Source organism: Abramis brama (assembly GCF_963993115.1).
Source record: "Abramis brama genome assembly, chromosome: 7".
NCBI classification, from domain to species: domain Eukaryota; kingdom Metazoa; phylum Chordata; class Actinopteri; order Cypriniformes; family Leuciscidae; genus Abramis; species Abramis brama.
Window position 1 is genome coordinate 23,809,177 of NC_139969.1, and position 15,242 is coordinate 23,824,418.

General features: G+C 36.0%; 1 protein-coding gene across 1 annotated transcript; it reads left to right on the forward strand.

Moving 5' to 3' along the window:
* The first annotated feature begins 35 nt into the window (after positions 1 to 35).
* On the forward strand, positions 36 to 14,985 carry hfm1 (helicase for meiosis 1). The gene is made up of 41 exons (XM_084119388.1): positions 36 to 99; positions 664 to 719; positions 806 to 897; positions 1,022 to 1,134; positions 4,224 to 4,443; positions 4,582 to 4,832; positions 5,091 to 5,132; positions 5,565 to 5,635; positions 5,713 to 5,845; positions 5,974 to 6,125; positions 6,206 to 6,283; positions 6,381 to 6,536; positions 6,638 to 6,838; positions 6,926 to 7,014; positions 7,338 to 7,381; positions 7,486 to 7,587; positions 7,701 to 7,846; positions 8,162 to 8,256; positions 8,387 to 8,520; positions 8,606 to 8,653; positions 8,773 to 8,853; positions 9,012 to 9,103; positions 9,207 to 9,313; positions 9,405 to 9,452; positions 9,572 to 9,669; positions 9,827 to 9,961; positions 10,123 to 10,208; positions 10,364 to 10,447; positions 10,712 to 10,869; positions 10,959 to 11,062; positions 11,195 to 11,359; positions 11,684 to 11,770; positions 11,871 to 11,977; positions 12,140 to 12,222; positions 12,327 to 12,427; positions 12,557 to 12,640; positions 12,725 to 12,997; positions 13,146 to 13,188; positions 14,242 to 14,272; positions 14,452 to 14,540; positions 14,614 to 14,985. Exons 3-41 carry the CDS (start codon positions 827 to 829, stop codon positions 14,678 to 14,680), a joined length of 4,269 nt encoding a protein of 1,422 aa, XP_083975514.1. The 5' UTR covers positions 36 to 99; positions 664 to 719; positions 806 to 826; the 3' UTR covers positions 14,681 to 14,985.
* The last annotated feature ends 257 nt before the right edge of the window (positions 14,986 to 15,242 follow it).

Sequence of the window (15,242 nt, forward strand, 5' to 3'; positions counted from 1 at the left end):
AGAAGTACTGACGGTAAAGTGAACAGAAGAAGATAAGCAGAAAGAATTACAATGGCACTCTCAATCAGTTATTTTGAATAAAATAACGCTCATAGCACGGTATATCACAGTAAAATGATTTATCTTAAATAATGAATGCATATGCACATCAAGTTTGAACTGGGGAAACACAAGAAATTCCTTCAATGGTGTTTCCCCAAAATAGGTCTAGTCAGACAGGCAGCTATCATTATAAAGAACGTAAAAGGCGTTACATTTATTAATTTAATTAAAATATTGTAGCTTTCTGTTATTTAATTCCGTAAAATACAGCGTGTAGAGCCTTACAAAGAGTATTCCTGTTGATTATCTGGTCTCTGTAATAAAACGACAATGTTTAATGTCGCAATGATGATTTGCATGACCTTGGTCGAGACACAGACGGTTCACAGCTCGCGCCCATAGACTGGCTCGCGCCTCGCGGGTTCGATTGCCGCCTTCACGAGAACGCCATTTACAAAGTATTCCTCATAAACTGCTGTTTTATTAGATACAATCCATGAAAATATACATATATGTTATGTTTTTAGACTTTTAATAGTCACTTTACTATTTATGTTCACACAAAGTGTACCAAGACATTCCACCGCATACATTAAGCGATTAACTTAATTATTTTCGCAGGTTTCACTCGGAGAAACATTAGCCTGCCGGCTAACAGCTAAACTCGAGGGTTCACAGTAAATAACTCGCTTTACATCAGTATATTGTATTGCTTTATAGCAGCTTTATGTCGCCATTATCTATATTAAAGTTGTTCTTTTAGGTTTTCAATGACACCTACAAGATGTTAGAGTCTGAAGAAGGCGTTTCGTCTCTGGATAACCTGTTTTATGACAGGCCAGTAATTCATAAAGTGTGAGTAGGCCTTTACACATTATACCTGATCTGAGACACGCCAGATATCTGAGAATGAATTAATAAATGTTGAGAAACTGGTTATTACGTTTATAACAGCACTTGTCTATATGGCTCTGTTTAGGAAACCATTATGTCAGGGACAAGGCTCCTGGATCTTTGGTGCTCCACCCTCATTATCACAAATACCTGCAACACAAGACATCCAGGGAGAGGCAGTACACCTTTCCTCATGTAGTGAGTCTTGTTTGGATTGAAGTTAAAATAAGGTTTGGGTAGTTTAAGCATATCATGTGTATTTTTAATCAACATATTTATATAATCGTTTGTGTTTACATAATATAGGCTAACTATGTGTGTGTACTGTGTATGATTATTTTGTATATATAAATGCACACACATGCATGTATATATTTAAGTTTTTTTTATTTTTTATACATAAAATATTTATATGTATAAATAGATACATGCAAATATCTCTTATACATACATATGTGGGTATTTATAAATACAAAATAATTATACACAGTACACACACACACATATACACTCACCTAAAGGATTATTAGGAACACCTGTTCATTTTCTCATTAATGCAATTATCTAATCAACCAATCACATGGCAGTTGCTTCAATGCATTTAGGGGTGTGGTCCTGGTCAAGACAATCTCCTGAACTCCAAACTGAATGTCAGAATGGGAAAGAAAGGTGATTTAAGCAATTTTGAGCGTGGCATGGTTGTTGGTGCCAGATGGGCCGGTCTGAGTATTTCACAATCTGCTCAGTTACTGGGATTTTCACGCACAACCATTTCTAGGGTTTACAAAGAATGGTGTGAAAAGGGAAAAACATCCAGTATGCAGCAGTCCTGTGGGCGAAAATGCCTTGTTGATGCTAGAGGTCAGAGGAGAATGGGCCAACTGATTCAAGCTGATAGAAGAGCAACTTTGACTGAAATAACCACTCGTTACAACCGAGGTATGCAGCAAAGCATTTGTGAAGCCACAACACGCACAACCTTGAGGCGGATGGGCTACAACAGCAGAAGACCCCACCGGGTACCACTCATCTCCACTAAAAATAGGAAAAAGAGGCTACAATTTGCACGAGCTCACCAAAATTGGACAGTTGAAGACTGGAAAAATGTTGCCTGGTCTGATGAGTCTCGATTTCTGTTGAGACATTCAGATGGTAGAGTCAGAATTTGGCGTAAACAGAATGAGAACATGGATCCATCATGCCTTGTTACCACTGTGCAGGCTGGTGGTGGTGGTGTAATGGTGTGGGGGATGTTTTCTTGGCACACTTTAGGCCCCTTAGTGCCATTTGGGCATCGTTTAAATGCCACGGCCTACCTGAGCATTGTTTCTGACCATGTCCATCCCTTTATGACGACCAAGTACCAATCCTCTGATGGCTACTTCCAGCAGGATAATGCACCATGTCACAAAGCTTGAATCATTTCAAATTGGTTTCTTGAACATGACAATGAGTTCACTGTACTAAAATGGCCCCCACAGTCACCAGATCTCAACCCAATAGAGCATCTTTGGGATGTGGTGGAACGGGAGCTTCGTGCCCTGGATGTGCATCCCACAAATCTCCATCAACTGCAAGATGCTATCCTATCAATATGGGCCAACATTTCTAAAGAATGCTTTCAGCACCTTGTTGAATCAATGCCACGTAGAATTAAGGCAGTTCTGAAGGCGAAAGGGGGTCAAACACAGTATTAGTATGGTGTTCCTAATAATCCTTTAGGTGAGTGTATGTGTATATATAGTCATGTGAAAAACAAAGGACACCCTTTAGAATTTTATGGTTTTACGTATCAGAACATAATAAAAATCATCTGGTCGTTAGCAGGCCTTAAAATAAAATAAATACAACCTCAGATGAACAACAACAAATTACATTACACTGTGTCATTTTTTATTTAATAAAAATAAAGTCAAAATTGAAAAGCCATGGGTGACAAACTAAGAAGATCCTGTGATTAATGCTTGTAGAGCCACTTTTAGAAGCAATAAGCTGAAGGAATAATTTTCTGTATGACAGTATCAGTCTCTTGCATCATTCTGGCCCACTCTTCTTTACAACATTGCTTCAGTTCATTGAGGTTTGAGGTTTGTAAATTTGAATTTCTTTCTCAAATATTAGCAAAATTCAAATTAGATTCGAATTCTAAACGCAATACTTAAAGGGGTCATGAACTGCATTGTTTTATTGTTTCATAATGTTTCCTGGGGTGCACTTATAACATTAGTATGATTTTTACTTCATAATTTAGAAATAAAAAGCATTTTTCCTACCCCGATAATAGCCCTCTTGTTTCTGTTTGAAGGGGCGTGTCTGATATGAGATTTCAGTGTAAATACCCACTGCTGTGATTGGCTGACAGCTTTGCATATGAAATAGCTAGTATAACATGTGGAACTCTCTCGAAATCTTTTTTACTATTACTGCTCTCAATGTTAACTACTGAAAAGTGATAATTATAGCAATGCAATTAGATTCGATGCATTATATTAAGATCATGGCATGAAAGGTTGCAGTGATGAGCATCGCATCTGATCTCAGACATGTATTCAGCGATCTCGTCATTGCAACTCGATTTCTGCACACTAATGAATGCTTTCGTCATAACTGACAGTGCAAGCACAATGTAAATAAGAGATTCGTTGATTATTTGGCAGCAAACTGCCAAAACTTCTGCTTTTATAGAGGTGATCACACTTGCTGATGATCAATTAATCAAAGGCATTTGATTAGCAGCACCTGACTGCTACTTACCCTCTTAATTCCTATGGAAGCAGCAATGTGTGCTTAGTTTGTCACCTGTACTTTTCCATTTTGGCCTAGTTTTTGTTAAATAAATAATGACACGGTGTAATATGTCATGCGTTGTTGTTCATTTGAGGTTGTATTTGCCTAATTTTTAGACAAGGGATTAAAATTGTCTGCCAAGGATCAGATGATATTATTATTTTAATTATTATGTCCTCCTGATACATAAAACCATAGAAATAGGGTGTCCTTCCTTTTTCACATATACACACACACACACACACATACACATACATATATGCAAAAAATACATGGTGAGAAACTGGTTATTATTGTACTTTCATGACAAATATTAGTAAACAATGTATGTATCTACATTTGTTGGTACAGGTTTATATTGCTACAAATTTTCAAATTTTACAACAAATTTCACTGCTAGTTTAGAGTGCAAATTTAATCACTTCCATTTCTTATTAGAGATTGTAGTGACTTAAATGACAAAAAAAAGCTGTTACGTTTTTGTTTCCTTATTTATGAAGGTTACTCTCAGAGATCGAAGAAGTTTCTGGCTCCAGCTCAAAAACCATGTCACAATCCTAATGAAAATGTCCAAGATCAGACTGTGAAATCATATGAGCTGGAGGAATCTGTTTTGTGGACCCATGAACCCTCTAGAGAAATAAATCAGGCTGTCGGCATGAAGGGTTTTGTGGAATCGAGGCCTTTACCTACTGACAGTGCTCCTCCCTTCAAGACTAGGTAGTCTTTGCTGCATCTTGATTGAGTTAACAAAATTTGCTGGTGTAACAAGCAGTTCTTTGTTTTTAAAATGGATATTGGCAGTAGAACAATAAGTGGGTAAGCAAACTGCCTTTATTGTCCTTGTTATTAACATAGGTTGTTCAGAGCTCCCACAAGAAGGATCTCTGGCAATGGTGAAGACGGTATCCCAAATCATATGATGTCAACAACAAATTACACTGGTTTCCTTGGTCAGGGTGCTATGACAACGAGCGGCCCACAGACTTCACGTGCTTTTGGTACCTGTAGTCCCTTTATTGGCTTGGCCCAAACAGAACAAACATGTGATGTACCTGCAAAAACAAACCATAATCTCCATCTTGGTTTCGAACCTGCAGAATTTGAAGGTAATATAATACTATAGAACTAAAAGTTAACTGGAATGCCATGACGTAGAGTTAGTTATGTGGAGCAGTCCATGTTGCCACAAATTTACTACATTAACCAGCTATTCTATCTGAAGGTAAATCTTTGTATGGTTTAATAAAGTAAAATATGCAGTCTTTTAGGGCATACGTAGAAAAACTATAAAAAATGTCCATAGATAACAGTTAGTGTTAGACTGAATATTTGTCCAGTTTTTAATATTGATGCTGTTTTTAAAGGGTCATCTGGAAAAGGAACACTTCGCTCAGTCTCTGAAATTCGTATCCTCCTCCATTCAGCACAGCTGATAATAAAAATGTTTTAATTCTATTAAGGACCTCATGAAATCAGAATCAGACTTTTCTGGCTTTTAATCCATGTTCATTAGCATTGAGCTTAACTAAATGCTAGTGTACTCCTAAACACTGACAAAATTAACTTTTAGACAATATTCACATGAAAAAGATTCTCATCTGGGAATACAGATCAAAAAACTTTGATGATTCATGTTGCACTACACATATTTTTGTCAAATTAAACAGGACAAGTTCTTTGATATGTCCCACCCAAAGTTCCTGTTTCAATAAGACATATAGGAAAACTCTAATTTCATGGGGACTTTAAATCATTCATGTAAGTCTTCTTCAATGTACTTTTATTCCTTTGGAGTGTGAATGATGGCATGTTCATTGTTTTCCTTGATATACGTGTAGCTGCTAAATTCAGGAATGTGTTTAAAGAATTCCCTTACTTTAACTATGTGCAGTCCCAGGCATTGGATGATGTAAGTCTCTAGCATTTATATCTGTATAATATAAAGTTCATAAACACAGTATATGGCAGATTATTGCTCTATTTCAGGTTCTGTACACCGATAAAAATTTTGTTGCCTGTGCTCCCACGGGCTCTGGGAAAACGGTGCTCTTTGAGCTGGCCATTGTTCGACTACTGATTGAGGCTTCTGAGCCCTGGCACAATGTCAGAGCTGTGTACAGTGAGTTACAAATGATAATTATTATTATTTAAGATTAATAGGATTATAAACTAAGCATTGTTATTGGAGACATTTTATTCAGTAATTTATAACAAATACTGTCTGACATTCTTTGGTTTATGCTTTAGTGGCACCAATTAAGGCTCTTTGCAGTCAACGATATGAAGACTGGAAACAGAAGTTTGGACCTCTTGGACTAAACTGCAAGGAGTTAACTGGAGACACAGAAATTGATGACATTTTTGAAATCCAGGATGCTCATCTAATTTTTACAACTCCAGTAAGTTGCCATATATGGTACAGTCTAGAGTACATCAAACATATTTCCAACAGGTGTGAACGTTTTTTTCCCCTTAAAAGGAGAAATGGGACAGCATGACAAGGAGGTGGAAGGATAACTGTTTATTGCCATCTGTTCGTCTCTTCCTCATCGATGAGGTCTGATTTATTTACTCCCATGTGATCTGTATTTGAAAATTGATTGCAGTGTTTTGTTAATTAATCCATGACATTTTTGTCTACGTACCATCTCTAGGCACATGTGGTGAAAGACAAAACCCGTGGAGCGACTCTTGAGGTTGTAGTCAGCAGAATGAAAACCATGCACTCAAACCACCTAGCTGTAAATCCAGAATCAAAAGCATCTGTGAGATTTGTGGCTGTCTCAGCTACCATCCCAAACATCCGCGACGTGCGTAGTTTCATGAAGTACCAAAGTCATTCAAATAAATCTCTTTATCTGTGTTCAGGTTCATTTAGATAATTGCTGTGCTGTTCTCTACAATTTTGAAGGTATCTGAATGGCTTTCGGATGAGTCAGGGCCTGCCACTTGTCTGGAGATGGATGATAGTCACAGGCCAGTGAAACTGAGGAAAGTGGTGCTTGGGTTCCCCTGTGGAAGTAATCAGAATGAATTTAAGTTTGATCTTTCTCTCAACTACAAAATGGCCAACATTATTCAGACCTACTCTGATCAAAAACCAACCCTTGTGGTAAGTGAATCTTTGCGAATGCAAATTTGTTGGGTTGTGTATTTTAAAATAAAAATGTGATATGATACATTTGTTTGAAATTAACAGTTTTGCTCCACAAGAAAAGGAGTTCAACAGTCTGCTGCTGTGCTTGCCAAGGATGCCAGGTTCAATATGAGTATTGACCACAAACAAAGGTACTATAGTCACATTCAGTCCAATCCTGCTCGTAGAGGGCCACTGTCCTGCAGAGTTTAACTCCAATCCCATTTAAACACACCTGAACAGCTAATCAGAGTCCTACTAGGCATACTAGAAACTTCCAGGCAGTTGTGTTTACGCAATTTAGAGTTATAGGACAGTGGCCTTCCAGGACCTAGTTTGGACACTTCTGATTTAAATGCATATTTGAGCATATTGTTGTTGAACTTCCACAGATTTAATTGCCAGATATTAACTGTAGTTTTAAGATTACTCTTGAGATGTGTACATCTCTTAGTTTAACTTTTCTTTTTCATAGACTGATGAAATATGCAAACTCTCTGCTTGATGCAAAACTCAGAGGTCTGTACGATAATGAGATTTATTCTGCTGTGCGACATTCATGAATACATTGGTCACTGTTTTATAAAGGTAAACTATATTTTTTTCGTCTATTTCTCTTCCAGATATATTTATTTGTGGCATTGGATATCATCATGCTGGCATGGATGTGTCAGACAGGAAATTGATTGAAAAAGCATTTACAGTTGGTGACTTGCCAGTGTTATGTAAGTTCTGTAAATATATTTTCACTCATTTACTTTCGATTGTTCATTATTCAGTACATAATGTATTATTAAACAAAAGCCTTCATAGAAAACCCTTTTTTTCTCTTATTCAGTTACAACCAGCACCCTAGCCATGGGTGTGAATTTGCCAGCCCATCTTGTGGTAATCAAATCCACATTGCACTATGTTGGTGGTGCATGTGAAGAGTACAGTGAAGCTGACCTGTTACAGATGATTGGGAGAGCTGGCAGACCACAGGTACTGCTAACAAATACAGAGCATGACTTGTTAAGTAGAGACTTCAGGAGGTCTCTCCTGGTGTTCTGAACTCTTTATGTGTATAGGTTGTAATGATAATCTAGAAATAAAATACATGTATTTTACTCAATTGGAAGACATGTACCTATCAAAACATACATATTAAATATAAAATAAGTGGCTGCTCCATAAGCACTGCAGCAATATATGAAGTCAAGCAATTTTGCTACATTTCACTTGGCAATGCAAACATAGAGCTGTTACAGTATTAAGATTGAGACTACAGTACATGCTGGCTTTTTTGTTTTTGTTTAGTTTGATACGACAGCGACTGCAGTGATCATGACCCGGTCTCAGACAAAGGAGAAATACACACATTTGTTAAGTGGCATAGACAGCATAGAGAGCAGGTATATACCATCTAAAACACATTTTGTTCAGTCTTAGAGGATTTTTTATATTCCCTAAACATATGATATAGGCTAGTTGATTTATGTGTTATCTATGTATGTATGAGTACAACAGAATTACTGTTTTCAGCTTGCATACAAACTTGGTGGAGCACTTGAATGCAGAGATAGTTCTCCACACCATATCTGATGTGAACATGGCTCTAGACTGGATCCGCTCTACCTTCCTGTACATCCGTGCTTTAAAAAACCCCAAGCACTACGGTACATCCTAAACCTTGTCCACTCTAAAGTTATAATCATCAAAAGTGCTACTAGCTGTTTTTATTAATATCATATTTTGTCACAGGTTTCCGCCCTGAGCTTGACAAATGTGGAATTGAAACTAAATTACAAGGTATGAAAAAACGATTAGCTGATTTAAATCAGTGAATCAGTTGATAAAATCATTCATTTGAAAAACCTTCTAGACTGAGGAACTTGTGGTGTAAATACGATTTACACTGTGTGTTTCAGAACTGTGCTTGAAGAACCTCAACTCTTTGGCCTCTTTTAACCTGATTACCATGGATGAAGACATTAACATCAAGCCCACAGGTTACTGATAACACTCTTTTTCCCATAAAAAAAATATAAAAGTTTATATAGTTCTCCTTTTCTCTTTTTATAAGTATTTTAATGACTCTACCAATTTAATATAAATGAAATATAAATAAATTAATATAGATGAATATAAATGAAATGTTCACACACAGAGATTGGAAAACTCATGGCCAGGTACTATGTTGCCTTTGACACAGTAAGTCAGTTCAGTAGGGTGACTGGAACAGAGACTTTACCCGAGTTGGTAAGAAAGCATTGTTGTTCTTCCGGCATTTCCTTGTCCATTGCTGTTTACGTCTTCAGAACAACATATAATGAAAGAAAAATATTTTTTTCTCACTTTATAGATTGAAATGATATCGAAGGGTAAAGAATTTAGTGATGTGCAACTGAGAGTAAATGAGAAGAAAACCTTGAACTTGTTGAACAAGGATAAGAACAGAAACACCATCAGGTCAAAGTTGTCTTTAACTACCTAATTGTCATAGTTAACGTACTGTATATAGGTGGACTAAAGCATGTCAGCTGTAATATTTTCTTTTTAGGTTTCCTATGGAAGGAAAGATCAAAAGTAATGACATGAAAGTGAATTGGTAAGGTCTTGCTTGCTATTACTGTTTGAATGTACAATTTATTGAATGTACAATTTATTCCATGGTCTGCATATTTGTTTATTTATTTATTTATGCATGCATTTATAATCTCATCCTAGTCTGATTCAAGCTCAGCTCAGCTGCATCCCCATTCAGGAGTTTGGACTCATACAGGACACTGGAAAAATATTCAGAAATGGAAATAGAGTCAGCAGATGTATGTTACTAACATAATCTTGTATAATGTCTCTATTTAAGCTTTTATTCTCTGTCTGATGATAATATGGCCATGTAATTGCAAATGTACAATTCTTTCTCATGCCGCTTTTTACTTAGCATAAAATTAACAAAATACTGTTTTCGATCTCTGCCAGATCTGACTGAGTTTCTCAGTCATCACTCCAAATCGAATTTTTCAGCTCGACTCAACTCTTTAATTCTTGCCAAATGTTTTCGAGCTAAACTGTGGGAGAACTCGTCTTACGTCTCCAGACAGCTTGAGAGGATAGGTCAGGGAGCACATCTAAAAGTTTATATATCATCATTAAAAAAGGATAAGTGGTGTCTGTTAATTGAGACAAAAGTGAATAAATGGAACCTACTGATTAAAATTGAGTATATTTGTTGTGACAGATGAATGTGTTTATATATTTGGAGTCTTCTTTTCTAGGATTACAACTCGCTACTGCTATGGTGAATGCAGGGCTTACAACATTCAGCAAAATTGAGCTGACTAGTCCCAGAGAACTAGAGCTAGTAAGCCAAAATATCCTACATAAATTGTTTAGAAGTTTAAGTAATACATTTATTCATGATGATGTTATGATGTCCCTTTCTGTTGTTATAGTAATTGTACTGACACATTATTATTATTATTATTATTTTTATTTTTTATTCAATTTTTTTGCCAGATTGTGAACCGACACCCTCCATTTGGGAACCAGATTAAGGAAGCTGTCAGCAAACTTCCAAAATATGAAGTTAGTTTGGAACAGGTAACGTATATATATATACATATATATAATTACATTGGAGTCTCATACTTGGGTAGTTGACATGGAATAAAGTTGTGGAAAGTTGACAACCTGTAATTTGTCCTTATAAAATTATTTTAAATAGCCTTTTAAGCAGAATTTCAGAATTTCATTACATATTCACACCAAATTTAATATCTTTATGATGATTAAAAAAACTGCAGATTGAGCCATCATAATTTTTAAATTTCAGATATCATTTAATATAATCAAATATTTTTCTAGATTCCTCGATACAGTCTGTCCACAGCTGAGATTGTGGTCACAGTAAACTTGCAGAATTTTATGGAGTTGGCATCGAAACGGACAGCACCAGACCATCATCATGTAACTCTCATTATTGGGGACTGTGACAATAATGTAGTTTTCCAGCAGAAAATCATGTAAGATCTATGTGATTTAATAATCACTGGCAAGTTATCTTAAAAAAAGAAATTAAAATATGTAAGAGATGCATAATTTATTTTTCCAGGGACACAATGCTCTTGAGGTCTGGGAGCTGGTCAAAGAGAATCGAGGTGACAAGAACACCCAAGGGAGAGGAGCTCAGCATTCATTTGATCAGCTCTGAATATGGTCAGTGGCCATAGCCAATGCTTGGCAACCACTTAAACAAAATAATATTTGTTTTACATAAACATCTACATGTAGATTGATCTGTTCTATCTGGTAATATTTTAGAACAATTAATAATTGTTGATTGTGTAGTGGGCCTGGACGTACAGCAGGAGTACAGGGCTTACTACTCAGGAGCAAAGAGGTTTGGAGATGAGTCCTGCATCAGAAAGAGTCCTACATGGAAAGTGCAGAGGATTCTCGACACAGGGAAGAGACAAGGCCCTACGTCGACAACTCATACTTCTTCAGACAGAGGTCAGACTTCTTGACAACAACAACAATTTAATCAGACCTCAGATAGTTACAATGTATTTGAACTAGACTTTGTGACTTCATGCCCTGTTTATACCTGGTATTAGCATGCATCTCACAAGCGGGCAGGTGAGACACATCAAATATTTTGCGTGGTTGTAACATGCATCTCAAAGACATTTTCTTTGACCACTTGTGTGATCAGATTGCAGATCTCCCCCGAGATGAATGTTAATACTAGATATAAATGGTCTGATTAATCTGCTGAAACTAAATGAATTATATAAATTCTTGACTCTTTCAAAGATTATATTTAACTTAATGTAGGCATTCTCTTCATGGATCAATTTGCTCCAAACACGAGACAGTGCCATCATCTCTGCAAAAACAAGGAGCTCTGTGGACACGAGTGCTGTGAGTATGAGAGATTCTAGATGATCCTGGATTGTGCTGTCATTATATGGATGGAAATAGATACTATCTGTGCTGCTATATCACCTTGTTTCCCTTTTAGGCAAAGTTGGAGTCATTAAAAGGGCTCAGTCCTCTTTCTCCTCATACCTTAACAATCTAAAAATTAGAAATGAGAGACTCTGTGAGACTCCTGTGAAACGTTTGAAGGTCAGAATTCCGACTATCAAGGGTTACATGTACACAACTGTCAGAAAATATATGATTCAATATAGTCTAATAATAGTACACTTCAATGCCTAGAATTTATTTCTGTAAGATATACTGTGTTGTGTCAAAGTCTCAATCCAATTTTCTTGAGTTTCCCTTTAGATGATGATGAATAATGGAACAGCAGCTGTAAGCATGCAGCAGTTCTCATACAATCCCAAAGACACACTGCCTGCTGCCAAGAAGTATTTTGGTTTTCTGCTGACAACAAAAGTTGCCCTATTATTGTTGATGAAGTTGTCATTATTGATATTGTATTATTTCCTAAAGTTGACATTCCTTCTTGTAGGTTTGAGGGAAGTCAGTGTTACACTCAAAGTACATATGAAAGCAAGGAGTTAGAGGCCAGTTTTGTCACTCCACACGAGAATTTGTCATCATACAATGATGGTATGTTTACTCTGATTCACATACACTCAAGTTTGTTGACAGAAAATACTGCAGTTACAGTGAATGTGAGGTTAGAGTTTAATTATAAATCTCAGAACTCTGATGTTTCATTTGTCAAACTATTTACAGGTTACAGTGACGAGCTTGGAGACTTCTATTCTGAAACTGGAGACCTAGCGTTGGAACATCCTCCACCTTCTGCTTTACATCAAAGTATGGTATTTTAGAGCTTCTGGTGTTTGCCTCATATTGTTCATATTAATAATAATAATAATAATGGTGCCATCATATTTTCAGGGGTTTTGCTTCACAGTCAGTTCAAGCCACGCAACGATGGACAGATGCACAGAGTTAGTCCTAATAAAGCCAGTGTTTATTCAGTCCATGCAAACCCAGACCACAGTACTGACACTGATAACCTCTGGTCTGATTCCCTGGATGTGACCTTTGACCTGGGAGTGAATGATTGGGATGATTTTGATGATGGTAACCTGGTTGATGCTAGTGAGGTGTGCTATGAATCCAAAGTATGTAACCTGATGACAGACCATGATCAACCTTCAAATTATGGTTTGTTGGACTCATTTTATAGTCTTATTTTTTATTTATTTTTATGTTTTTTTGTATGTCAGATATTTGTAAAAATCGTTGAAAATTGTTGTAAATCTGTAAAATTTTAAATGCTAAAACTTCCTTGATGTTTTTGTTTTGGCTTCAGCCTCACAATGTCCAGCCCAAACCTTTGAAGTCTTGCCACAAAGGTAACTGAAAATAGACCATTTTTCCTTCTTCATTCACGTTTCAGTTCAGCAGAAATACAGTGCAATGCATAAGTGAATACACCCATGCTAAAGTTGACTAAAAAGAGGAATAAAAAATCATATTTTGGAAATTGAACTTAATGCCTTAATTTAAAAAATTAGGAAAAATCCAACCTTTAAGGACACCAATTTTCTTTGTGAATGAATAATGTATCGTAAATAAATAAATGTTCTTCCTTAAAATACATGGTGCATAAGTGAGTACACCCCTATGTTAAATTCCCTTAGAGGCAGGCAGATTTTTATTTTTAAGTATTTTTAAAAAAAAAAAATTAGGATACTATGCATCCTGATAAAGTTCCCTTGGCCTTTGGAATTAAAATAGCCCCACATCATCACATAGCCTTCACCATACCTAGAGATTGGCATGGGGTACTTTCCATAAGATCATCTCTCAGTGCAAATCAAACTAGCTTTTAGGCTAACTGAAATAAAATCATGCCAATCTCTAGGTATGGTGAAGGCTATGTGATGATGTGGGGCTATTTTAATTCCAAAGGCCAAGGGAACTTTATCAGGATGCATAGTATCCTAAAAAAAAATAAAAAAAAATACTTAAAAATAAAAATCTGCCTGCCTCTATGGGAATTTAACATAGGGGTGTACTCACTTATGCACCATGTATTTTAAGGAAGAACATTTATTTATTTACGATACATTATTCATTCACAAAGAAAATTGGTGTCCTTAAAGGTTGGATTTTTCCTAATTTTTTAAATTAAGGCATTAAGTTCAATTTCCAAAATATGATTTTTTATTCCTCTTTTTAGTCAACTTTAGCATGGGTGTATTCACTTATGCATTGCACTGTAGATGTTGTGGGGCATTTTTAATTTCACTCACAAAGTTACCCCTGATTAAAAGCTTGTTTAATAGGGATTCAAGAGCAATTATTCTAGGGTGCAGAGGGTGCATTATGTTACTGTATACTATCTCCTGAACTATCCTTTGCTTTTGGCCTTATGCCTCTGAAAATATGATTACTTTTTTCAGGATCCTACCAATGGCTGTGACACCCCAAACTGTAAGTATACATAAATACTTTTAACATTCCCTCAAACTTTTCAAAACGAATATGGTACCATGCATTTTGGTTACTTAGAAAGCACACAATGATTGTGTTTCAGTTGCAAATCACTAGTTTTATAATTCACTTCATAGGCTGTGTGCTCAGAAATTTGTATGAACTCCCTCTCAAACCAGAGTCAAGCCAAAACACCTTCAGTCCAAAGAAGATTTGATTTCTTCTCAAGGACAGATGCGGCTTTAAAGGAAAACACACCTGTTAGCAGGTATTTCAAGAAATAATTAACTTTAGTTATCATATTACCAGTTCACAATGTTAACATTGCTTAATAATTGCAGGGATCACACAGAGGACATCAGCAATGAGACCAGTGTTTTTCTCGGTATGTTTGATGGCCTTTTTTAGAGTTGTTGTGAAGGATTCCTGACACATTTAGCACTGCGTTGTAAAGACTCCAAGTTCCTCTGCCATTTGTTTATTTTCTGGTGTAAAGACGTTCTTGGTTTAACTGCACTTTATGGACAATTTGCAACAAACAATTTGAATGTGAAATAGAATGGCAAAAAGACAATGACAAAATAGTTATTTTCTTTTGCATTGCAGCAAGTTGTTATATGTTGGAGAGCTTTCTATCTGTTTTAAAAAGGCTGAACTATATTTTGATGTTCAATATGTTTAATCTTATTCTTAAATGTATTAAAAGTTCTTAATTTGACTAAAAATATTGGAAAATTGATCTATAAATATCACATGAAATGAAAATAGATTGTCAAAATGGTAAAGTCAGGAATGAATGAGAAAAGTGTGTGTCTCTGTCTCTGTTTTTTATTCTATCAATGCACATTTGTCTTTTAGCAATTGGATTAGGGTAGAGTTTTTAATTAGCTATATAAAAACAATAAAAGTATATGATATGTCCCTTTTTTAGATAGCTGTAAGGTACTTTGAGAATAGTTTGTCAGGACAC

Excerpts from the sequence above, each read along its gene's own strand:
- hfm1 (XM_084119388.1), top strand. The coding sequence starts at position 827 with ATGTTAGAGTCTGAAGAAGGCGTTTCGTCTCTGGATAACCTGTTTTAT. Across the intron at positions 8,521-8,605 it reads AAAAAACCCCAAGCACTACG|GTTTCCGCCCTGAGCTTGAC; the intron begins GTACATCCTAAA and ends ATTTTGTCACAG. Across the intron at positions 9,104-9,206 it reads CAGAGACTTTACCCGAGTTG|ATTGAAATGATATCGAAGGG; the intron begins GTAAGAAAGCAT and ends CTCACTTTATAG.